The 25,720-nt window shown below is 35.5% G+C and overlaps 2 protein-coding genes across 27 annotated transcripts in view; both read right to left on the bottom strand.

Moving 5' to 3' along the window:
* Positions 1-25,720, bottom strand: part of LOC18105660 (probable pre-mRNA-splicing factor ATP-dependent RNA helicase DEAH5) — a 51,709-nt gene that overhangs the window by 3,174 nt on the left and 22,815 nt on the right. The window lies entirely within an intron of this gene.
* Positions 1-25,720, bottom strand: part of LOC112324384 (receptor-like protein EIX2) — a 70,463-nt gene that overhangs the window by 32,113 nt on the left and 12,630 nt on the right. For 4 of the 26 annotated variants that reach the window (XM_052447345.1, XM_052447344.1, XM_052447347.1 and 1 more), the window contains exons 2-4: positions 24,554-25,517; positions 23,511-23,908; positions 776-853 (exon numbers count right to left, since the gene is read on the bottom strand). The exons of 3 other annotated variants lie outside the window; for them this stretch is intronic. In XM_052447345.1, the coding sequence (XP_052303305.1) occupies positions 788-853; positions 23,511-23,908; positions 24,554-25,517 (1,428 nt within the window). In that variant the 3' untranslated portion in view covers positions 776-787. Of the gene's footprint in view, positions 1-475; positions 724-775; positions 854-8,048; positions 8,137-23,153; positions 23,349-23,432; positions 23,909-24,553; positions 25,518-25,720 lie in introns of those variants that run through there. 19 more of the 26 variants (XR_008057386.1, XR_008057388.1, XM_052447335.1 and 16 more) reach the window with 13 other exon arrangements.

The following is a 25,720-nucleotide window of genomic DNA, read 5'->3' as shown; positions in this document are numbered from 1 at the left end:
TCATGAAAAAATCAAGCAATTAGTCAGCTAAACGACTTGTGTTCGATGATGTTCAGTATTGAATGACTTCTGATGACTTCTCACAATGTACAGGAATTCACTTATCCCTTTAAAAATTCTTTTAATAGCTTTGTAGCATTGACTCATTAAGTAAGATAGCAATGGAACTCGTCAACGGCTGCGTCGCAACCCCATTTTTTCGCCTCCTTCCTTTCTTATATGAGTGGGCATGCTTTTCAACAATCACCATTGACAGATTTATACCTTTTGAACTATTCGTCGAAGAAATTTCTCTGAAATTTTATTTCCTCCGGTGATTACATGTATAGGCTTGAATTAACATCAATTTCAATACCTGCTAATTGCTTGATTTAATGCCAATAATTCAACAAAAGCAGATAAATAAAAATGTAAATTACATGTGTTTTTAATTAAATTTGTTCCATCTTCACACTGTAAAGTAAAGAACTAAATATTTGCAAAAACGTTCCAAATGAAATTCACATAAGAACCCTTTTTTGAGATTCCATAATATATTACATAATCACTCTCATAGTTTCACATAAAACCAGCAGCTGTACCAAGAGTTCTCCAATGGAACCTTATTTCAAACTTGTAGTAGTAGACGACGATGAAGTTGCCAAGGTAAAGCACGATGTAGCTCCAGCAAACACGTGCACTAACAATACGGACTCCTTGGACAAAGCGGACCTGTTATGCTCCATTAGTCTTCAATATAAAAAGAAAAGAAAAGATATGTGAATAACCATATTACCTTGCAATCCTTCTAAGCAAGAACGTGCTCTTGCAGCCTCTGAAATTCTCGTTGAATTCGTGCCTTGCGCACTGCTACCTTCACATAGAGCCAGTCCCATGATTCATCCAAGAACAGGAAATATGTTGGGGATTCCAGCTCCCCCATGCGCGGACCGGTGGTGTACTGATAGTTGCTCAAGGGAGGGTAAGCACACTGAGACACAATATTTTACGTGGTTCGGCAAATCGCCTACATCCACGGGAGAGAGTCTATATTATTAGAGATTAGAGAAAGGATACAAAAATACATGTAGAGGAGGAGGATTACATCCACTCTACTCAACTCATCAACTCTCTTGCTGCACTTGCAGCTGCTGCAATGGCAGCAAGGCTGCTGCCATTGCAGCTCTCTTTCTCTCCACTCTCTTGCACACACTCACGTTCTCTCTCTCTCTCTTTTTCTCTCAAATATAAGCCTCCTTTATAGGCATTTCATGGTCAACATGGAGGGGCCAATAGCCTTAAAGCATGGCATGAATTGTGGCACAATTCATGCTTCCACTTGCTTAGTGGTGGGGTATTGCCACAAATGGCAATATCCTAACAATCACCCCCTTTGCCATTTGTGTGGGCAATTGTCATCTTGCTTTTTTAGCACAAGCTTGCATTCTGCAGCTCTTCCAAGCTTCCATTCTGAGAGCGTCTTCAACACAACATCCCCCTTCGAGCGTATCAACCATGCTCGGTCCGGAATGATTTTTCAAGCCTTACACCAAGGCTTACAACACCCCCTCAAACAGAATATTCCCAAGTGCGACAGTCATTATCTGAGTATCTCAGTGTGATCACGAGCTCACCACTCTTCCAAGAGTCTACTCATCCAGGAGTTGCGCCTGCCCTCTGTTCCACCCTAGGAACCACGCCTTACTTCTCCGTGAGTCTCTCGCTCTTAGTCGTAAGAGTCCAGGTAGCTCTCCACCTTTAACCATGGGGGTAGCCCATTAAAGGTTGATCCATATATGTCTTCATACTCTGAGTATTACAATGCCATTACCGAGCTCACCACCTTGACAAGAGTCAACTCGTTCCCGGAACCTGCGCATGCCCTCTGCTCCGTCATAGCAGCCGCGTCTTAATGCTCCACAAGTCACACACTTATTGTCCAAGGCAAATGTCTTCTAGCTCATTGATCTTTAGCATGGGGGCAATATCCATGAAAGTCAATCCTGTATTTGTCTCCATACTCATCATAGCCACTTCATTGGCTATCCATCTGTCCACTCATATCCAGCCATCACATTGGCTTGGGGTTGTTCTGAACTGGGCTTATATCGTGGCCCACACACCTTCTCCTTAGGTATCTCCGCTCATCGTCATGTGGCGGTCTGAACTGGGGCTCCTATCATGGCCCTCACACCTTCTCTAAGGTGTCTTCGCCTGTTGTCATGGGGCGGTCTGATTCGGGGCTTCTATCACGGCCCACACACCTTCCATCTAAGGTGTCTTCACCTTTCATAGGTGGCCGCATCCTCCTTCAGCTGAGATGCTTCAAAGTGGCTCCAAAAGTCTCTACCACCATGTGCACTATGGGAGAGATTACTGCCACTGACTACATAGAAAGAGAAAGTTGCGGTATACTCCTCGCAATCCTCCACCTCGATTTCTATGTTTGGAGCTTTTGTGTCTTTCTGCTTGACAGCTCCACCTACACCAACTCTCTTTGGTGTCTTCGCCTTTCATCATAGGCGGTCGCCTTTTATCACAGGCGTTTGCACCCCCTCAATTAGGGGCCTCTGCAACAGCTCTCTTTCCATCCTTGCATGCATTGGAAATGTCTTCGCATGTTGTCTTCATCAAGAGCATAAGAGACTTCTTGTTGTACAAACTTTAACAGTCTCTGCTCTGAGCTTCATCTGGGAACACTTCTTCTCCTTGCACCTGTTGTCTCATTATAGTACCTCGTTGGATCCTACGGGTACTCCTGCACAATCTCCGTGTGCCCTCGTGCAATTTCTGTTCTCCAGATTTCTCCCTATTCTTTGCTTATGTTTGACAGCAGCTCATCCTATCATAACACCTGTCCAAGTCAAAATAGGGTGCCAATCTTTATCCCCTTGCTGTATTTCTCTTCCATTATCAGGGTCTTCATCAATTCTCCCTTCGAGAAATCACAGTCACCGAATCTAACTTCTTTGGAGAAATCACCACTTCATCAGAGCCTTGATCATACGGAACCCAACTGTTCCCTTGTGCCGTCGTCTTGCTAGTCTTCAACTGTTTCATTACAAACTGCTATATATTTGAAAATAGTACCGTATGGATAATCCTTCCACTAAGCAAGTTCCCAGGAAAGATTGGAGGGGTCACATTGGTCCCGCTTAAAACCCAATCTCCTAGACAGAACTTCTCAGGCCATATCTATCCATCGTACTGTCTTTCCGTATATACAACCATTTGCTAGCTTTGTCGCGGCTTTCCTTTACAAGTGATCTGCAATATACTGGTTTAATACATCAGTTCTCAACATCTGGCAAGACTACCAGAGCTTAGATTCGTCAAGATTGGTCTTCATCAATTTCCACTCTTCACCTCAAATTATCCATATGATCGGGTGTCCAGAGTGTTCCAATTTTGCCTTCCTTCAAGGCAGTTAAAATTCTACCCACTTAGCAGTTCAACACATGTAATTGGGTAAACATGTGCACCTTCTTCTTCTTCATCTCCATCGACAACCATGATGACCTTCAGATGCCTCCTAATCGGGCAATCTCTTTTGTTAATTCACCACCACCACTTTCGGTCTCAAATCTCAACGATCGGACCGTACCATTGCATCCGGAACGATCAAATTAGCTGGAAACAAGTCTGAAATCGTCCAAATCGCACTTCAGACGGCTAAGATTTGATCAAAACAATTCTGGTCTGATTAGCGGCCCAGATTCAATCTAAGATCCGGTTGCACGTAGACTCCGCTGCACAGAATCTTATCACTCGGCTCGCGGCTCGGCTCGGCTCAACTCGCGGTTGATGATGTGGCCGGTGGGTCCCACTTTGCTGACGTGTCTGCTGACTGGTCGATGACGTGTCTAATGACCTGGCATGCCTACTGTGCATGCTGACATCAAAATTACATCATGCTGATGTCATCCCTGGCATGCCTACTGTGCATGCTGACATCACAATTATGTCATGCTGACGTCATTCATATCCGGGTCAGCCATGTGGGTCGGGTCAACTGGTATTCGGGTCGGGTCAGCCCATCCGGGCGAAGAAGACGCGTGGGGCGCGTCTGCGCCCGTGGGCAGACGCTTTGCCGGAGAGTGATGGAGAGTGCGGCCATGTCCGACGTCCGATTTTGACGCCGTTTTCACCGGTGGCTTCGTCTCTTCCTCCTTTACACAGTGGTATGGTCAAAACACAATTTTGACAACTTTCATTTTTGAGCAAAAATCAAACATCACTTTAAACCATCAGCTCTGATACCAATTGTTGGGGATTCCGGCTCCCCCATGCGCGGACCGGGGGTGTACTGATAGTTGCTCAACGGAGGGGAAGCACACTGACACAATATTTTTACGTGGTTCGGCAAAACCGCCTACATCCACGGGAGAGGTTCATTTTATTAGATATAGAGATACATGGAGGAGGAGGATTACATCCACTCTAACTCAACTCTCAGCTAACTTTGGTGCTCTTGCAGCTGCTGCAATGGCAGCAGCCATTGCAGCTCTCTCTTTCTCTCCACTCTCTTGCACACACTCACGTTCTCTCTCACTTCAACCCTCTCACTTTGCTCTCAAATAATTGTCTCTTTTATAGGCAAATATGGTGAGCCCCTCCAACACATTTGTCAACATGGAGGGGCCAACAAAGCCTTAAAGCATGGCATGAATTGTGGCACAATTCATGCTTCCACTTGCTTAGTGGTGGGGTATTGCCACAAATGGCAATATCCTAACAAAATAGGCATGTCTCCAGGAAAGTTTTAGCAGTAAAGCACCTGAAACTCCCCAAAAGAATACACTAAAACCAATTCCCATAGCAGTACAAAACCATTTCATGAATTCATCAGCAACGACTTCTTTGCCTCGGTTGTCATCATTAGGAGGTGGACTTTGGTTCGTCTCATCTCGAGGGCATTTCTGTAAGAGTGGCTTCCCGCACAATGCAAGGTTACCGGTAAATTGTGAAGCATTAAAGCCTTGCAGCTGAGTGCTTGACGGAATCCTCCCCGACAAGTGATTGTTGGAGAGGTTCAAGAAAGCCAGAAAATTTAGATCAGCCATTGTGATAGGAATTACTCCTGATAATTGGTTTCCTGACAAATCAAGCGATTCCAACTGTTTCAACTGCCCAATCTTTTGAGGGATTTCTCCACTCAAAGTATTTCCGGATAAATTCAGTGCAAGCAACAGTAAGAGTCCTGTTATCTCTTCTGGAATTTCTCCAATTAGTTTATTTCTTGCAAGATTAATGATCCTCAAAAGTCCTAGTGTGCTTTCGTAACCATCCTCTCTTCCTTTCCATCCAACCCTCATCTTATTCTGATATGCATCATAGCTATCTGATGTGAAATACGGACTAAGAACAGCATTATTCGCAAGGGAATATTCTGACTCTGTTTTTTGAACCATGGAAGTGAGGTTATTAAGGCACTTTGGAATGATTCCTGTGATATTGTTTAGAGATAGGTCCAAGATCAGAATATTTGATAGGTGACAAAGATTTGGCAGTATGCTTCCATTGAATCCATTAGATCGTAGGGAAAGGACTTTCAGAGATGGCATGCTTTCTCCTATCCAGCCTGGAATTTCTCCTCGCAACTTATTTGAGCTCAGGTCTAAAAATGCTAGAGAACTACAATTCCTCAAAGACAAAGGTAATTCTCCAACAAAGCTATTATTATGCAAACTCAATGTTTTAAGATAGACCATTGATCCAATGGAGCTGAGAATTTTACCTGAAAAGTTGTTGCTAGCCAAATTCAGAACACTTAGACTTGTGAAATTCATTAAACAATCAGGAATCCATCCCCTCAACAGGTTATTTGAGAGGTCAAGGACCTTCAAGATACCACTTCCAATATTACATGGACAAGAAGCTGGACCTGAAAACTTATTGTTAGAGAGAAACAAGGTTGATGTGGTATCTGATGAAAAAAGTGGTAATCGACCCTCAAACTGGTTGAAACTCAAATCTATGTGTAGGAGATTGGAATATTTTGATGAGAAATCTGGCAAAATTCCACACATCCTGTTGTGAGAAAGGTTTAAGAGTTGCAACTTGGAATTAGACAAGTTCCAAAACCAATTTGGGATTGTATCTGAAATTCCAGAACCAGAGATATCTAGCTTTATGAAATTATTTTGATTTCGCAGCCATTGAGGGAAAGGAGGACCCAAATTACAAGACGAAAGAAATATGTCATCTAATTGAAAAGTGGGAGCCCAATTAGACTCAAATTTCAAAGCTAAGGAATTATCAGTTAAATCCAATACTGTTAATTTGGAGAGATTTGAAAAGTGAGCTTCAGACATCACACCTTGTAGGGAATTCCTTCCAGCATCCAATTTCTCGAGCTGAGATAGGCCTCCAATACTTTCAGAAACATTCCCATCTAAGCGATTGTTAGCAATCACCAACTCTCTCAATGATGAAAGCATCGTAACATCCGTAACTGATCCAGTGAGTTGGTTGTCATCCAAGTACAACAAAACAAGTTTAGAACGTTGACTAAATCGTTTCGGTAAAGATCCATTCAGTTGATTCCGAGAGAGAACCAGCTCTCTCATGGAAGTGAATCTTGTGATGTCGGGCACTGAACCATGAAGCTGATTTTCGTCTAGTTGTAGAATCTCTAGTGAGTTCTCCACGCATCCATGCAAGTCTTGAAACAACCGAGACAGCTCTCCAGTGAGACTGTTTTCGCTTATATACAGTTTATTTAAACTGCACATCTGCCCAAATGAACTCAAATCGCCTTGTAATTGGTTAGAGGATAGATGAAGAGTCCTAAGAGAAATCATGTTTGCGAAAGCTTCTGGATTTGAGCCCTGTAATTGGTTACAGGATAGATCAAGAGTCCTAAGAGAAGTCATGTTTGTGAAAGCATCTGGAATTGAACCTTGTAAATGGTTAAATGAGAGGTCAAGATCAACAAGGCTGATACCGAAGTTGGCCAACCAATAGAATATTGAAGAGGAAAGATCGTTGAAAGAGAAATCAACGATAGCAGAGATTTAGAGGAGTTTACAAGAGAAAGAGATGGAGAACCGATAATTGAAAGGCTACAAGAACTTAACAACAATTCATGTAAGCGAGGGAGCCTGTTAGGCAATTGCAGCCAGTCAATACTAAGGTTCTTATTGCGACTCAGGTCAAGATGCTCTAAAGAAAAAAGATAGGAAAGCCAATCGAGGTTTTTAGAACTGTTATCCCAATTCCCACTAACATCCAGATCAACAAGGCTGTTACTAAAGTTGGATAACCAATTGAATGTTGAAGAAACAAGATAGTTATTAGAGAGATCAATGACAGCTAGGAATTTAGAAGAATTCATAAAAAAAAGAGAGGGAGGATTGATATTTGAAAGTTGACATCCACTTAACTGTAAGACTTTTAAAAAAGGGACCTTGTTAACCATTTCCATCCAATCAATAGCTTGATTGAGATTGTTTCTACTTATGTCAAGATATTCAAGAAAAAATAAATTATTGAGAAAGTCAAGACTTTTAAAATTAATATTATAATTATCACTAAGATTAAGATACTGTAATCTTGAGAGATTCCAAAACTGATTTGAGAGAGTACCCATAATATTCATAGAAGAGAGATCAAGATATCTTAGACTTTCTAGAGACCCAATAAAATATGGAAAAGGAATCCCTTCAAACGAACTCCCTTGAAAATCGCTTCCAGGATTCACGAGACTTGGATACCGAAAATAGCTTCCTCTTAAACTCATGTAACTCAAATGCTGCAACTCCAGTAATGAATTACTGATCTTACCTGCTAAATATTCATTCTCCCGATGAAGATCAAGATGAGTAACATGACCAGTGCGATTGTTGCAACCAACTCCTCTCCATTTGCAGCAATCCCTCTTCTCTTCTTCACTTCCCCATGTTGAAAGAAGACCAAAGTTATCAATAAGGTCTTCTTTAAACTTGAGAAGGGCTTGTCTCTCCCTCTCTATGCACCCGAAAGTTGCCCCTTTCACTCCAGAAATGAACCCAGGTGCAAGTTTCATGAGCAACAGAAGCACAACGAGCACATAAAGATGATGAAACGACTTGTCGTGCTTTATCAGCAGCGTGATCACAAAAAAAGATAATATCGAATTGGGTATGGAAGTAATAATTGAGAGCAATGAGAATTTGGCGGGTATTTAACTTTGAATCCATTCACTTCACAACTTCCCTATTTATAATATCAAAAACACTATAAGAAAATTTAAAATTAAATCATTAATTGTATAAGTCAAGGTCGATGGATATAATTTCTTTTATTATTATTATTATTATTTTATAAAACTGAAAGTGTTAGATTTGTTTTCTCACTCTTTTATTAGGTCAGTAGTGTATTTAAAAAAATGCCACGTAAAAAAAATAATTTTAATTATTCAGAAACCTTATTTATCTTATTATGTGGTATATAGCCTTAACCGCAAAACACTATTAATTTTTCCCTATAGTTTTTTTTTCATATATTTATTTTTATTTTTTTAAAATATTTTAAATTTTTTTTCATTTTAAATTAATTTTTCTTTAATGTTTTTAGATAATTTTGATGTACTAATATTAAAAATACTTTTAAAAAAATATTATTTTAATATATTAAAAAAAATACATTTTAAAAAACAATCTCTATTTCACTAGATAAATATCCTCTAAGTGTCCGTTCCCTATACTTTTAAATAATTTTTTTTTTTTAAAAGTTTTCAGTGTGTTTAAGAAGATGCCTCAGCTTGCATGTGAAGTACTGCAAGCCTTCCTCAAAGGAAATTATTTAGAGCTTCAGTCTTTCTCAAAGTCATCAATAGCCCACACGTTTTCTCATTCCTTTTCCGTGGGTTTCTGTGGTGTAAAAGTATTTCAGAAAGAAATTGAATTTTATTTATTTATTTATATGTTTTTAGATTATTTTAATATATTAATATTAAAAAAATTATGTATAAAAATACATTAAAAAACCTACACGTATAATTATTTTTGGATGAGAGATTCTAATGGCTAGCGTGGTCTGTAGCATGAAACTCATAGAGAATCTAATAAGATAAATAAGGCATCTGAACCATTAAAATTATTTTTTTCATGTGGCATCTTCTTAAACACACAGGGGATCCATTCACTTCACAACTTCCATATAGACATTGTAAGAAAATTTAAAATTAAGTCATTAATTATATAAGTCAAGGTCGATCGATGGATATAGTGTCTTTTATTTTTTATTATTTTATAATACTTGAAGTATAATTAATAATATTTTTATATAAACACTAGGGGTGAGCAAAAAAACCGGAAAACCGATTAAACCGAGAAAACCGGAAAAAAATTAACCGAAAAAACCGAACCGAAAAAAAAAACCGATTAAACCGATTAATTTTTTGAAAAAACCGGCCGGTTCGGTTCGGTTTCGGTTTTATAAACAAAAAACCGAACCGAACCGAAACCAACAAAAAACCGGAAAAAAAACCGAGCCAAACCAAGCCAATCCGGAAAAACCGAGCCAAAACCGAGCCAAACCGGAAAAACCGAGCTAAACCGGAAAAAACCGAGCCAAAACCGGAAAAACCGAGCCAAATCGGTTTGAACCGGTTTTTGCCCTAAAAAAACCGAACCGAAACCGGCCGGTTTGACCCGGTTTCGGTTCGGTTTCGGTTTTTTTTTCAAAAAAAAAAATTTCGGTTTGGTTACTTTTTTTGATAAAAACCGAACCGAACCGAAAATGATCACCCCTAATAAACACAAAGGAATTGAAAGAGAGAAAATCAATAAGAAAATTCTGACTTTGTTTTTAATTCTCACTCTTCTGTCTCTATTATTTGTGTATATCTCTTGTGTATTACAAGTAGTGGTATAATTTCAACATCATAGCAGAAAAATAAAATAAAAAATAAGATATATTGATCAAAGCAGAGAAATTAAGGATTAAAAACTTTCAAGTCATCATTGTGATTAAGAAGATGCCTCAACTTGTATAATGCCTCAGCTTCGTAGTCATTTCTATCAACATCCAAGAATATCACCACTTGAGATTAAGTGGTATTGTTGTTTTCAAAAATATATTTTTTATTTTTAACATTATTATATTAAAATAATTTAAAAATATTAAAAACAATTAATTTAAAATAAAAAATAAAATTTAATTTAATTTTTTTCTAAAATACTTTCAAAACATAAAAACAAATAAATTAAGATGAGTTGTATTGTAGCCGTTAATGACCGCTACGAAAGCAATTTAAGGTGTTTCGCGGTTGGAAACAACAGACACAACAAATGCAATTAAAAAGAAACAAATCTAATTAATAGATTCAGCTTCCACAGAAAATGAGTTTAAAAAAAGGACAAAAATGAGTCATTTTAAATGACTATGAGTTATTGGAAGAGGATGTCGGCCAAAGAAAGGAACGAGAAAAGGTGAGTAAGTGGAGTTGCACTGTGGCCATTAACGACTGCTATACAAAAAGAACAAAGCCGGGCAAGAAAAATCAAGAAATCGGTTTAGCTTCAATGGAAAATGAATTAAAAAAGACCGATATGACTCTAATGTCTCTCCCCCGTAACACAAGTTGATGTGGAAGAGGATGTCCGCCAAAGAAACGAACGAGAAAAAGTGAGTAAGTGGAGAGTTGCACTGTAGACATTAACGACTGCTATACAAAAAGAACAAAGCCGGGCAAGAAAAATCAAGAAATCGGTTTAGCTTCAATGGAAAATGAATTAAAAAAGACCGATATGACTCTAATGTCTCTCCCCCGTAACACAAAAATCGGTTTAGCTTCAATGGAAAATGAATTAAAAAAGACCGATATGACTCTAATGTCTCTCCCCCGTAACACAAGTTGATGTGGAAGAGGATGTCCGCCAAAGAAACGAACGAGAAAAAGTGAGTAAGTGGAGAGTTGCACTGTAGACATTAACGACTGCTATACAAATAGAAACAAAGCCGGGCAAGAACAATCAATAGAAATCGGTTTAGCTTCAATGGAAAATGAATTAAAAAAGACCGATATGACTCTAATGTCTCTCCCCCGTAACACAAGTTGATGTGGAAGAGGAGGATGTCCGCCAAAGAAAGGAATGAGAAGAAGTGTGGGTTAAGTGGAGTTGCACTGTAGACATCAACGACTGCTTTAAAAGCAATTTAAAGTATTTTTCAGTTGGAAACAACGTATCACAAGGACAATTAAAAAGAAACGAAGTGGGGCAAGAAAAATGAAGAAATATATTCAGCTTCCATGGAAAATGAATTAAAAAAAGACCAAAGGTGACTCTAATTTCTTTGAGAACACAAGTTGATGTGCAAAATGAATTTAAAAAAAAAGACCAAAATGATTATGAGTTAAACAAACATAAGTTGACTTGGAAGAGAACGTCAGTCAAAGAAAGGAATGAGAAAACGTATGAGCTATTACCACTACCTGAAGAGCTCTTAATTTCCATTCAGGAAGACATGCACTTCACATGGATGTGCTGATCTTCTTAGATGTCGATGGTTTGGACTAAGAAGCTGAGGCATCTTCTTTGTTAAGAAATTGTCTCGTCTACTTATGCTTTTAAAACAAGTTCTTAAAATTAATTACGAATTCATGATTACTATTCTCATGATCATTCAATCTTTTTTTTTTTTTTTTTTATATCCTGTTTAGTTGATGTTATAATTCTTTAACTTATCTCTGTAATTAAATTTATCATCACTAACTGATAGTCCATTTTGCAACTTGTCTTTAATTTGTATGTCTTCCATCATCAATTCTTGAACGTCTTTTCCCTCGAGAGAGAACATTCTACTCCCTCCCTACAAGATTACATCCTATTCTATTATATCTTTCATCCATGACTATTCAACACATCAAAATCCTAATTTAAAATTTTATTACTTAATATTTTCTTTTTAGGCAGTCTTATAAAATATAAACTAAACAATGCTATTTATACTAGTCTTATGACTAAATTAAATAAGAAAGAACAAAATTTTTAATTAAATGGGAAAAAATAAAAATACTATAAATAAAAGAAAATTTTTCTAAACTAAACAAGAATAAAAATAATTAAGAAACCATTATTTAAAAAAAAAAAAAAACCTTCTAGCATCTTTTAGGAAAATTAATTATAACAAAAACTAAATGGTCTGGGAAATCACTGTAGATTAAGAGACTTTTTACTGCGGATTGTAATAGTAGTTTCATTTTCAATTTCTTATCTTTTTGTGAGACGTTTCTTTGCTTTTTTTTTCTTCTCAATCATTGCTTTTTCTCTACCACTTTAGCATCTTGGGTCTGGCTTGGTTGCCGCAACCACGCCAGAAGCATTATCAACCATTCAAGACTCAAGAGTCTTGGGTCTATCAACCATTCTAGACCCAAACGCCTTGGGTCTGACAAAGACGTCAGGCCCAAGCGCCTTGGTCTGGCAACCATATTTGGGTCTAGCAACCATGTTTGGGTCTAACATTGTTGCCAGACTCGCGTCTGGATCTAGCAACAATGTCAGACTCATGTGCATAGGTCAAAAAATTTTAAAAATTTCAAAAGCATGAATGGACTGCAAAATCAAGCACTGCCTCATTCAACCATGAATTTTCATTCATATGCAGTAGAACTTAACTACGAACTCTTTTTTTTTTTGCAACTTATTTTATAAATTTTTTATATTCGAAGAGGACAGAATGCAAAAAAAAAAAAAGTTGATTTCAGAGTGATTTATTTCAAGTCTTCAAAAATAAACTTCTCTTTTTTGTATGCATTGTGGATGAAAATATTCATTTTATGTTTCCATCCAAATGTTGGACAGTTTTTTAAAAAATTCATGTTTTTTTTTAAATTTGAGATGTTGCATGATTTAATTGTCAAAGTTTGTTACAATGAGAGTTTATTCTATATTATAACTATTAATATATGCAAAATTTTGAAATATATGATCATAAGAGAAAACATTTGAACTTTTGAATTGATACATTATGTTGTAGAAAAAGAAAACATTGTATATGTAAAATATTCATTTTATGTTTCCATCCAAATGTTGGACGGTTTTTTAAAAGATTCATGCTTTTTTTAAAATTTGAGATGTTGTTGCATGATTTAATTGTCAAAGCTTGTTACAATGAGAGTTTATTCTACATTATAACTATTAATATATGCAAAATTTTGAAATATATGATCATAAGAGAACTTTTGAATTGATACATTATGTTGTAGAAAAAGAAAACATTGTATATGTAAAAGACTTACTGTCCTTTGGATTATCTTAATTTGTGTAATTTTGTAGATGATTTCTTCACTAAAGTTAGAGATTAATAAAAAAAATTGAGTGAATTTTAGGGATGTGTGTGGTTAATATCCCAAAATAGAAGAAAGAAATATAGAAAAAATAAAAATATTTTTGGTTAAAAAGACAGATGAAAATACAAAATAAGTATATTTTTAGAATAATTATAAGTAAATTTCTATATTTATAAAAATAGGAGCATGGATCTGGCACGGTTACCAGACCCTAGCAGTTTGGGTCTTGCAACCCTGTGCAAGTATATTGTGTGTCGTAGAGCAGTTTGGGTCTAGCAACCCTTTGCAAGTATACTGTGTCGCAGGTGCGATGTCGATGCCGCTGACGAGCTTTTCGTGCCTCCTGAGAGGTGTGTGTTGGGAAAGGAAATGGGTTTAGGTTTACTCATAAGATTATGATTAAGATTCAGGAGTCATCACCTAGTATTATGGTTATTAGGAACCTATGGTTTATAATAGCCTGAGTAAAGGACTGGTTATGCAAGGAGAAGACGCATCACCCCACCTATCTAAGGTAAGTAGCATTGTTGTTTGATTGTTTTTTTAGGTCGGGTTTATATTCGTTGGTCTTTTCTAAAGTCTAAGACAAATCTCTCTATGTGAAATAGTTTCTACTTCGTTAGGTTTAATTCTAAGTGTTCAAAAGTTCAAAATTTAGTATCGCATTTATTTCACACCTTGTATCTTTAATACATGAGGGTTTACTCTATTATGTAGTTTTACACCCCACATATAGTAAAGTTTACACCTAGACCCTAATAAAAAATTATTGGTAAAGGGTTTTTGACATTTTAGTCAAACCTTAATGGATAATCATAAAATGATTACGATATTCATTTTGTATTTTAAAATATAAGAACGATGCAATTTTTGTTTTTTCATTAAAATATGCTTGAAAAAATTTTAGGATTTGGCCGTATGCATGAAAACAAAATATTTTTTTCTTTTTTTAAAAGGGAAATTAATTTAAAAGTTTTGATATTTGTTTTTGAATTTTTTAGAGAGATTTTGGAGAAAATCAGGTATTTTAATATCAAATTTGTATCTTACAATGTAAAAATATAACTCAATATTAAGTAAAATTGGTAGAAAAACACGCGAGAAAATAAAAAATATTTTAAAATGCCCCTTGAAATTTTTTTTGAATTTGTTTTTATTTTTTATAAATATAATATTATATTATTATAATTAAATAATATTAAATATGTAGGCTAAGCGGCCTAGATGACTAGGTGGAGCCCATTCTTGTAGTGCTGAATTCAACCCCCAAAAAAGGTTGGCCCGAGATTGGCTTAATAAATTTGATTTTTGTTGTTTTTTTAAAAAGATTTGGGCTAGACTCGGCTCAACCATTGCAGGTTGGCCAGCCTACGGCCCATTAAAATAGCACTTTGCCATTTCCATGCAGAAGGAATTCTATATGTAAATGGGCGCCAATCTTTCAACTTGGGGAGCGTAGAAGAGAAGAGGGATTGCTGCAAATAGAAAGGAGTTGGATGCAACAATCGAACTGGTCATGTTACTGATCTTGATTTTCACCCGGAGAATGAAGAAAGATAGGAAAGCCAATCAAGGTTTTCAGAACTGTTATCCCAATTCCTATTAACATCAACCCAATTCCAACTAACATCAAGATCAACAAGGCTGTTACTAAATTTGGACAACCAATTGAATGTTGAAGAAGCAATATTGTTGTAAGAGAGATCAATGACAGCTAGGGATTTAGAAGAATTCGTAAAAGAAAGAGAGGGAAGACTGCTATTTGAAAGATCACATCCACTTAACCGTAAGACTTTTAAAAAAGGGACCTTGTTAACCATTTCCATCCAGTCAGTAGCTTGACTGAGGTTGTTTCTACTCAAGTCAAAATATTCTGTAATCTTGAGAGATTCCAAAGCTGAGTTCCAACAACACCGGTAAAGGAGAGATCAAGGTATCTTAGTTTTTTTAGAGATCCAATGAAATATGGAAAAGTACTCCCTTCAAAAGGACTCCCTGGAAAATCGCTTCCCCTTGTATTCACGAAACTTGGATACTGAAAATGGCTTCCACTTAGATTCAGGTGACTCAAATACTGCAACTCCAGTAATGAATTACTGATCTTACCAGTTAAATACTTGCCGCTTTTCTCCCAGTGAAGATCGAGATGAGTAACATGACCAGTTCGATTGTTGCATCCAACTCCCCTCCATTTGCAGCAATCCCTCTTCTCTTCTTCACTTCCCCAGGTTGAAAGAAGACCAAAGTCATCAATAAGGTCTTCTTTAAACTTGAGAAGGGCTTGTCTCTCCCTCTCTATGCACCCGAAAGTTGCCCCTTTCACTCCAGAAATGAACCCAGGTGCAAGTTTCATGAGCAACAGAAGCACAATAAGCACATAAAGATGATGAAACGACTTGTCGTGCTTTATCGGCAGCATGATCACAAAAGAAAAGATAATATCGAAGTGGGTATGGAAGTAATAATTGAGAGCAATGAGAATTTGGTGGGTAATTTAACTTTGAATATCGAAGTGGGTATATCACTTCACAACTTCCCTATATATAATATTAAAAACACTGCAAGAAAATTTAAAATTAAGTCATTAATTATATAAGTCAAGGTCGATGGATATAATTTTTATTATTATTATTTTATAATACTTAAAGTGTAACTAATAATACTTCCATAAACATCAAGGAAAGAGAAAAAATAAAAAAAGATTCAAACTTTTTTTTTTTGTTATTTCTCACTCTTCTGTCGTATCTCTCATGTATTACAAGTAGTGAAATAATTTAAACGTCATAGCAGAAAAATAAAATAAAAAAATAAGATTTATTGACCAAAGCAGAGAAAGGATTAAAAACTTGAGGGAGCTGGAATGAAAAAAATGGTCATGGATATTGATTTGACTATTGATGAAGGTTTGTTAGGGATAGTGGTCGCGCTTGTGATTTACAATAGGTTAAAATAAAATTTTTTTATTTTTAAAAAGTTATTTTTAATATCAGCATATTAATTTAAAAATATAAAAGATTTATTTTAAAAAAAAATTAAAAATTTTTAAAAACATAATTTATATTATATTTCCAAAAATATCTTAAATATTACCATGTTCTATAATATTTTTGAACACAAATTTTTCAAGTCATCAGTGTGTTTAAGAAAATTATCACTTCCACGTGAAATTATTAAGAGCCTCAATGTAAAGTGCAAGCCTTCCTCAATGGATATTATTTAGAGCTTCAGTCTTGCTCAAAGTCATCAATAGCCCATACGTTTTCTCATTCCTTTCTTTTAAGCATGTGTTTCTGTGATGTAAAAGTATTTAAAAAAAATATTAATTTTTTTATTTTTAATTAATTATATATTTTTAGATAATATTAATATATTAATGTCAAAAATAATTGTATATATAAAAATATATTAAAAGGCCTACATATATAATTTTTTTTTGGATGAGAAATTCTAATGGCTAGCCTGAACCTCCTAGAAAATCTAGTGATACAATCAGGAGGGAGGCAAGCAGGGGCAGGCCTTGCAAAACATTTTAATTTTTTTTTATTATTTAGTGTTTAAGTGTAGGAAAGTGGACTATTTTTTCTTTTAAATAAATGGGTCCTTTTCATAGTAAATATATTTGGTAATCTTTGACTTTAAAACTCTTTATTTTATGATATCTACGTGAAAAGAAAATCATAAAGTTATAAACAACTTTTTCAATTAAATTGACTTTGCCATCTTCTCTCTTTGGAGCCCTAATATCAAGATTAAAAATTATAAATATAAATATATATTACAAGCGAAAAGGCTGATGCAGATGGCAGACCCACCAATTAATTCATCTTCACCAATTAAATATCCCACGCGTTTTCTCATTCCTTTCTTTCAACCATGTGTTTCTGTGGTGTACAAGTATTTTTTTCAAAGAAATATGCCTCAGCTTCCTAGTTATTTCCATTGATATCGATATCTAAGAAGATCAGCACTTTCTGTGAAATTATTATTTTAATATATTTTTAAATAAATAATTATTTAAAAAATAATTTCTACTATACTGCTAAACATCATCTAATTATGCATGCCTCATGTTTTTGAACAAATACTTTTCAAGTCATCAGTGTTTAAGAAGATGTCATGTGAAAAAAAATAATTTCAATGGTTGACATGCCTTATTTATCTTATTATGTGGTTTATAGCCTTAACTTCATAGGCAAAAACCATTTATCGTTTCTTTAAAAGCTTTTATTTAGATATATTTATTTTTATGTTTTAAAAGTATTTTTAAAAAAAATTAAATTTTTTTTCTTTGCTTTAAATTAATTTTTCTTTGATGCTTTCAAATCAATGTGTTAATATCAAAAATAATTTTTTAAAAATAAAAAATTATTATTTTTAAATATTTCTAAATAAAAAATATTTTAAAAATCAATTTCTTAAACATCCTCTAATTATGCATACCCCATGCTTTGGGCAAAAACTTTTCAAGTCATCAATGTGTTTAAGAAGATGCCACATGAAAAAAATTCAATGATTCTGATTCCTTATTTATCTTATTATGTGATTTATAGCCTTAACCTCATACATGAAAATCATTTATTATTTTCTAAAAAACATTTATTTTAATATATTTATTTTTGTATTTCAAGAGTATTTTTTAAAAAAAATAATTTTTTTTTGCTTTAAATTATTTTTTTCTTGATGTTTTCAAATTATTTGATATATTAATATCAAAAATAATTTTTTAAAAATAAAAAATATTATTTTAATATATTTTTTTAAAAAAAACATTCTCTACTCACCGCTAAACATTTTTTAATTGTGCATGCCTCGTACTTTTAGATTAATACTTTTCAGGTCATCAGTGTATTTAAGAAGATACCTCATCTTCCTAGACATTTCCGTTGACATCTAAGAAATCAGCACTTCCATGTGAAGTGCTTGCCTTGATCATCAATGGAAATTATTTAGGGCTTCAGTCTTGCTCAAAGTCATCAATAACCCCCACGTTTTCTCATTCCTTTCTTTCAACCATGTGTTTCTGTGGTGTAAAAGTATTTTTTTTAAAAGACATTGTATAATTATACGTACATTGCTCAAAGACATTGTATGAGTTTTTTGATTTAGTGTGGTCTGAAGCCTGAACCTCATATATAGAAAATCTACTGATACAATGTATACGCGAAAACCATTTGCTGTTTCTCTAAATTTCTTCCGACATTTACTTGTGCGTGCCCCTTACTTCTGGGAAAAGACTTCCAAGTCATCAGTACTGTGTTAAAAAAAATGTCTTCCTGAATGGAAATTATTGTCTGGGCAGACCTGCACTTGGAGAGAGATCTTGGGAAGGCCATGGAGACTGCTTCAAAGTTTGTCAAGGAGAGGGTGGAGAATAAGAAAGTGATTCGAGGAAGGATTTCTTAGATGTTCTGCTTGAGTTCGGAGGCAGTGGAAAAGACGAGCCCGATAAACTTTCAGAACGGCACCTCAACATTTTTATACCGGCAATTCTCTAATTTTACCATAACTTCCATTTATTTTCCTTGTAGATGCAGTTGGATAAACACTATAAGAAAATTTAAAATTAAATCATTATATTGTATAAGTCAAGGTCGATGGATATAATTTCTTTTATTTTTTATTATTTTATAATACTTAAAGTGTAACTAATAATACTTCCACAAACACAAAGGAAAGAGAGATAATAATAAAAACAAAATTCCAACTAATATCACGTGGAAAAATTAATTTTAATAGTTCAGATGCCTTATTTAATTTAATATGTTGTTTCCATAAAAAATAATTTATTTGGATATAATTATTTTTGAGTTTCAAAAGTGTTGTAACCCATTTTTGGGTCCCCACAAAATATATATAAAAATATATAGCCAAAGGAGGTTAGAAAAATAACAGGAGGCAGAAGCGCTCAGAAAATGGTTGGAAAATTGGTCAATGAGGTTAAAAATACAAAGATGGAATTTTTGATAATATATTCTTGAAGGAGGAGAGCCCTGTTGACAAGAAAAATTTGAATTTTTAGGAGAAAAGCCCAAGTTTGGATGTTTATAGACTTAATTGGATTTTTAATTGATTTTATAGGGGATTTGATTGCAAGAAAATTGATTTTTAAGTCAATTTAGGCTTTAATTGAAAGAAATTTAAGTTCTGGGGCCAAAATATAGTTTTTAGGAATTTATTGGGTCAAATCAGGGGTTTAATTGAATAAATATTGAAGTTTAATGACCAATTAGGGGTTTAATTGAAAAAACCGAAACCAGGGACCAATTTGGAAAAACCAGGTAAATAGAGGGGGCTGTTTTACTTTGGTTCAGGGGCCTAATTGAAGAAATTGGAAGTTTATTGATCAATTGAGGGCTTAATTGCATAAATCAGAGGCCAAGGACTAAAGTGAAAAACGCGGCCAACTATGGGGGCGGAGATCAAATTTGGCAGGGATACAATTGAAATGAACAAGAAATGATAGAGGACTGATTTGAAGTTTGGCTCATTTAAATGAAACGGCCAGAACGGTGTCGTTTTGAACGACACTGTTCATCTTCCTCCTTCCCCCGTTGAACAACAACAGAAGACAAAAACCATTTTCAAAAACCGTCCCGCCTCTCTCTCCTCGTCCCCATCGAAGCCCCACACCTTTAGACCACCGAACGGGTCACTGGCCGACCAGCCGTTGCGTGATTGAAGGCGCACCTGCTCCATTTTTTCCTATAAATAGAGAGAGAGGAAGAAAAAAAGAGAGGAGAGAGAGGAGAGGAGAAATAACACAGAAAGCAGTAGAGAAGAGGAAGAGCCAACCTTCGGTCAGAAACCACCAGCAAAACCACCACCATCATCAACTTCAACTTTCTTCAGAACCAGGAACCAGCCGAGGGGACCAGCATCATCATAGACTTTTCCTTCTTCAGAATCAGCTCCCCAGGCCGCCGCCGCCAGCGCCACCCTAGAGCCACTGCCAGCTGCTGCCTCCCTCCCCGTAATGGATAACAGCCCTGTACTGTGAGAAGAAGCAGAAGAAGCAAAAAAACAGAGACAGACAGAGGAAAAGCAGAAACAGAGGAGAAAGGAGGAGAAGCTGCCGCTTGGAACCACCGTCAGAACCACCGGAAGACATTGTTTCCGCCACCAGGTTTGTTTCTGCATCACTAGGAGTGTTCGCCATCGTCTTCAACATTGTTTCCGCCACCAGGTTCGTCCCCTTCCTCGTCGCTGTGCAGACCATTTTCTCGCATTTCACTGTTCAAGTGAAATATAATTCACTTGAACAGTGAAATGCTATTTCACTGTTCATGTCAAATATAATTCACGTGAACAGTGAAATGCTATTTCACTGTTCACGTGAAATATAATTCACGACCTGGTAAGGCCTGCTGGGTTCAGCCCAGCCACATGGGCCGAGCTAGGTCCGGCCCAAAAAAAAAAATTAAAAATTCTTCAAAAATTATTTCAAAAAATATGTGATTTTGTTGTAATTTTATTACTGTATTTTGATCAATACTGGTTCATATTTTTATACTGTAAGAATACAAACCCAGTATTAAAATACCCAATTTGCGTCAAAACATCAAAAAATACATAATTACAAAAAAAAAATGTTTTGTTTTCATGCATACGGCCTAGTCTCTCCAATATATATATATATAAATATTATAACAGCATATTTTCACACAACAAATGAAATTTCAAAAATCAATATATGTATTAGCATGCATTTTGGCTTTAATAACCAGTTTATTCAAGCCATGAGAACTAGGCCAATATTTCAAAAATTCTAAAAAAATCTTTTTGTCTTCTTTTAGTATTTGGGATTAAGAATTTATATGTAAAATGTATTCCTGATATTAAAAATATAGCTTTTTTACATAGACATTAGAACGGTTAGGTTTTACCCGATAAGATAAGGACCTCCTTATTGAGGAGGACTTTTCTTGAACCATAGACAGACCAACATACATAGACATTAGAACGGTTAGGTTTTACTCGATAAGATAAGGACCTCCTTATTGAGGAGGACTTTTCTTGAACCATGGACGACCCAACAACTAGGAAACACAACGAGACCTTGAATTTTATCAGACAAATAAACAATGCAGCTTACCTTAGGTAGGGTGTATTTGGGGTGCTAATACCTTCCCTTTACGCAACCAGTCCCCGTACCCGATCTCTGAGACCAGTTAGGGTTCCTAGTGACCAAAATACTAGGTGGCGACTCCCACACCATCTCTCACTGCTAAGAGACAAAGAATTCCTTGTCTCCCCTTATTTACCAGATATATATATCCCATCACACATTCGAGGGTGGACGATCGCCGCGACGTCGCTCACGCGCGACAAAAAGTATTTTTAAAAAAGTATTTTTTTAATTTTAAATTAATATTTTTTTGCTTTCAAATTATTTTAATAGGTTAATGTTAAAATTATTTTTTAAAAATAAAAAATATTATTTTAATATATTTTTAAATAAAAAAATTAAAAGAAACTCAGCTACACTGTCAAGCTTCGTGCTCGATACTTTTGGGCAAAGATTTTCAAGTATTCGGTGTGTTTAAGAAGATGGCACGTGGAAAAAACCAAAAACAATTTAATGTTTCTCTAAATTTTTTTATTTGGATATATTTATTTTTGTCTTTTAAAAGTATTTTTAAAGAAATTAAATTTTTTTTCTTTGCTTTAAATTTATTTTTTTTATTTGTGTTTTTAGATCATTTTAATATACTAATATCAATAATAATTTTTAAAACATAAAAAAATATTATTTTAATATATTTTTAAATAAAAAATATTTTAAAAAATAATTTTTACTATATTATTAAACGTCCTGAAGGAATTGTGCATGCCCCATATTTTTAGGTAAAGATCATCTGTGTGTTTAAGAAGATGCCATAAGAAATAAATAATTTAAATGGTTTAGATGCCTTATTTATTTAACTATGTGTTCTATAGCCTTAACCTCGTACACAAAAACTATTTACAGTTTTTTCTAAATTTCTTTTTTATTTTGATATATTTGTTTTTGTGTTACTTGTGCGTGCCCCTTGCTTCTGGGAAAAGACTTCCAAGTCATCAGTATGTTTTAAAAAAAATATGTCTTCTGAAAGGAAATTAATAAGAGCTGCAAGTCTTCGTCAAAGTCATCAATAGTTTTAAAAAATGTTTTCATTTCTTGGATTTTTCTTGTCCCCCTTCGTTAATTTCTTTTTAATGGATTACCTCTATTTTTAGCAATTTTGATGAAATTTCCTTTTATAAGCAGGGCGTGGGCGTGTGGTCACTCTGGCCACTTTTAATGGTCTTCTAAGGTCTCATTGAGTTCATCTCATTTATATCTTTTCAACAGTAACAGAGCTTCAGTTTGTCCTCAGTCATTCTTTCTTAGAGATAAACTGATATCCAAATTTTAAAATCAAACATGGATTACCTTTTATCGGAAACTCATACAAATTAAGTTAACAAAAATAAATTAATAAATCAAATCCAAAAAAACTTGATATGGGCATACTTTTAAATGACTGAAAAAAATATTTAAATGACGAAAACAAAGAAGAAAGCAATATGCGAATTTCTTTGAAATTTTTTCTCCTTTCTTATATGACTGGGCATACTTTTCAACAATCACCATTGACACATTTATAATTTTTGAACTAATCTTCGAAGAAATTTCTCTGAAATTTTATTTCCTCCGGTGATTACTTGTATAGGCTTGAAGTAACATCAATTTCAATACCTGCTAATTGCTTGATTTAATGCCAATAATTCAAAAAAAGCAGATAAATAAAAATGTAAATTACATGTGTTTTTAATTAAATTCTGTAGCAAAATAAGCAAGTACGTACTGGCATAATTTTTTTATTTGGAGAATGAATGTGTTCCATCTTCACACTGTTAAGTAAAGAACTAAATATTTGCAAAAACATTCCAAATGAAATTCATATAAAAACCAACTTTGAGATTCCAAAATATATTACATAATCACTCTCATAGTTTCACATAAAACCCAGCAGGTGTACAAACACGACGATGTATCTCAAGAAACACGTGCACAAAAAATACGGACTCCTTGGACAAAGCGGACCTGTTATGCACCCAGCTGCAGCTCCTGGTATAAAATGGAAAGCGCGAAAACGGGCCATTAGTCTTCATTAAAAAAAGAAAGGAAAAGACGTGTGAATAACCATGTTACCTTGCAATCCTTCTAAGCAAGAACGTGCTCGTGCAGCCTCTGAAATTCTCGTTGAAGTCGTGCCTTGCGCACTGCTACCTTCACATAGAGCCAGTCCCATGATTCATCCAAGAACCGGAAATAGGCATGTCTCCAGGAACGTATGAGCAGTAAAGCACCTGAAACTCCCCAAAAGAATACACTAAAACCAATTCCCATAGCAGTACAAAACCATGCACTGAACTCATGAACAGTTTCTTGATTGTCTTGGATCACACCATTCATCACTAAATTTCGAGGCAAATCACCTCCAAGGCATTTATTGGTGACTGGTAGACCACACAAAGCAGGATTGCCAATAAAAGCTGAAGCATCAAAGCTCTGAAGCTGAGTGCTTGATGGGATTTGCCCAGACAAGTTGTTGTAGGAGACATTCAAGTAACTCAGAAAATTCAGATCGCCCATTGTGACTGGAATTGCACCAGAGAACTGATTTCCTGACAAATCAAGAGATTCTAACGATTTCAACAGCCCAATTGTTTGGGGGATTACTCCAGTCAAATTATTTCTTGACAAATTCAGAGCAACCAACCCAAGCAGGCCAGTTATTTCCTCTGGAATTTCTCCAGATAAATTGTTGCCTGCAAAATCAATGACACGCAGCAGTCCAAGGTATCTCTCATACTCATAATCTCTTCCTTTCCATCCAACCCATGCCTTATTGATATAGTAGCGTCCAGAAAAAATTGCTCCACATCTCATAGAAGTCAAGTAAAGATTGTCAATGATAGTCTCTGCTTCTCCTTTCAGAACCATAGTAGTTAGATTGTTGAGACACTTTGGTATGGCTCCAGAGATGGTGTTTTGGGAGAGGTCCAAGATCCTAAGATTTGTTAGCTGACAAAGATGTAGTGGGATGCTTCCAATGAATTCATTAGATTTAAGGGAAAGGAACATCAAAGATGAGAGGCTTTCTCCTATCCAAGCTGGTATTTCTCCGGATAATTGGTTTCTACTAAGGTCCAAGAATTTCAACATGCTACAGTTTTTTAAAGACATAGGCAATTCTCCATAGAGGCTATTTTTGTTTAAACTCAATGTTTGAAGGGAAAACAATGATCCAACAGAGCTTGGAATTTCACCTGACAAATTGTTGTTAGCCAAATTCAGAACAACGAGTGTGCTCCAATTCATGAAACAATTTGGAAGTTGTCCGGTTAACAGATTGTTTGACAGATCAAGGAAGCTCAAAGCCTTGCCTACAATATTGCATATAAGAGAAATTGGCCCTGAAAACAAATTGTTAGAAAGAATCAATGAGGCTGTGTTAAAAGGAAAAGCTGGCAGTAGACCCTCAAACCGATTAAAACTCAAATCAAACCCAGGGAATGTATCATCAACTGCATCTACTGATGAAAAATCTGGCAGTGTTCCCCTCATCAAGTTGTGAGATATGTTTAAGAAAGCCAACTTAGGCAGTAGGTTCCAAAACCAATTAGGGACGGTATCTGAAATACTAGCACTGGAGATATCTAGCAAACGGACTTTTATCTGAGTTCGCAGCCATTTTGGGAAACAAGGCCCCAAGTGGCATGAACTAAGATGAATGTTTTTCAATTGAAAAGCAGGGTCCCAATCGGATTTGAATCTCAAAACTAAGGAATTATAAGACAAATCCAAGTGCTTTAATTTGGAGAGATTAGAAAAATGTCCGCCAGACACCAAACCTTGCAAAGAATTAAAAGAAACATCGAAATAGTCAAGCTTGGAAAGGAATCCAATACTTTCTAGTATAGACCCATTCAGTTGATTATTCGAGATATCTAATTCTCTCAAGGAAGAAAATCTAGCAATATCAGTCAATGAACCACGGAGCTGATTCTGGCATAATCTTAAAATCTCCAGCGAGCTCTCTGTGCGTCCATATAAGTTCCGAGTGAGATCAGAAAGCTCCCCGGTGAGATTGTTGTGGCACAAATCTAGCGTATGCAAGCTGCACATCTCCCCAAGAGATCTTGGAATGCCACCTTCAAGCTGATTACGGGATAGAACAAGATTTGTAAGAGCACTCATCTTTCTGAAGCCATCTGGAACCAAACCTTGTAACTGGTTACCAGAAAGGTCAAGGTCAGCAAGGCTGTTACTTAAGTTATACAGCCAGGGGTATATTGCAGAAGAAAGATTGTTATTAGAGAGATGGAGTACAGCAAGAAATTTAGAAGAGTTCATGAAAGAAAGAGGTGAAGGAATTATATCCGTAAGACTACACTGATTTAATCGCAAGTCTTTTAGGCGAGGGAGGTTTGTGA

The sequence above is a fragment of the Populus trichocarpa genome, chromosome 15 (assembly GCF_000002775.5).
Source record: "Populus trichocarpa isolate Nisqually-1 chromosome 15, P.trichocarpa_v4.1, whole genome shotgun sequence".
Classification (NCBI taxonomy): Eukaryota; Viridiplantae; Streptophyta; class Magnoliopsida; order Malpighiales; family Salicaceae; genus Populus; species Populus trichocarpa.
This window is presented reverse-complemented; position numbering and strand designations above follow the sequence as displayed.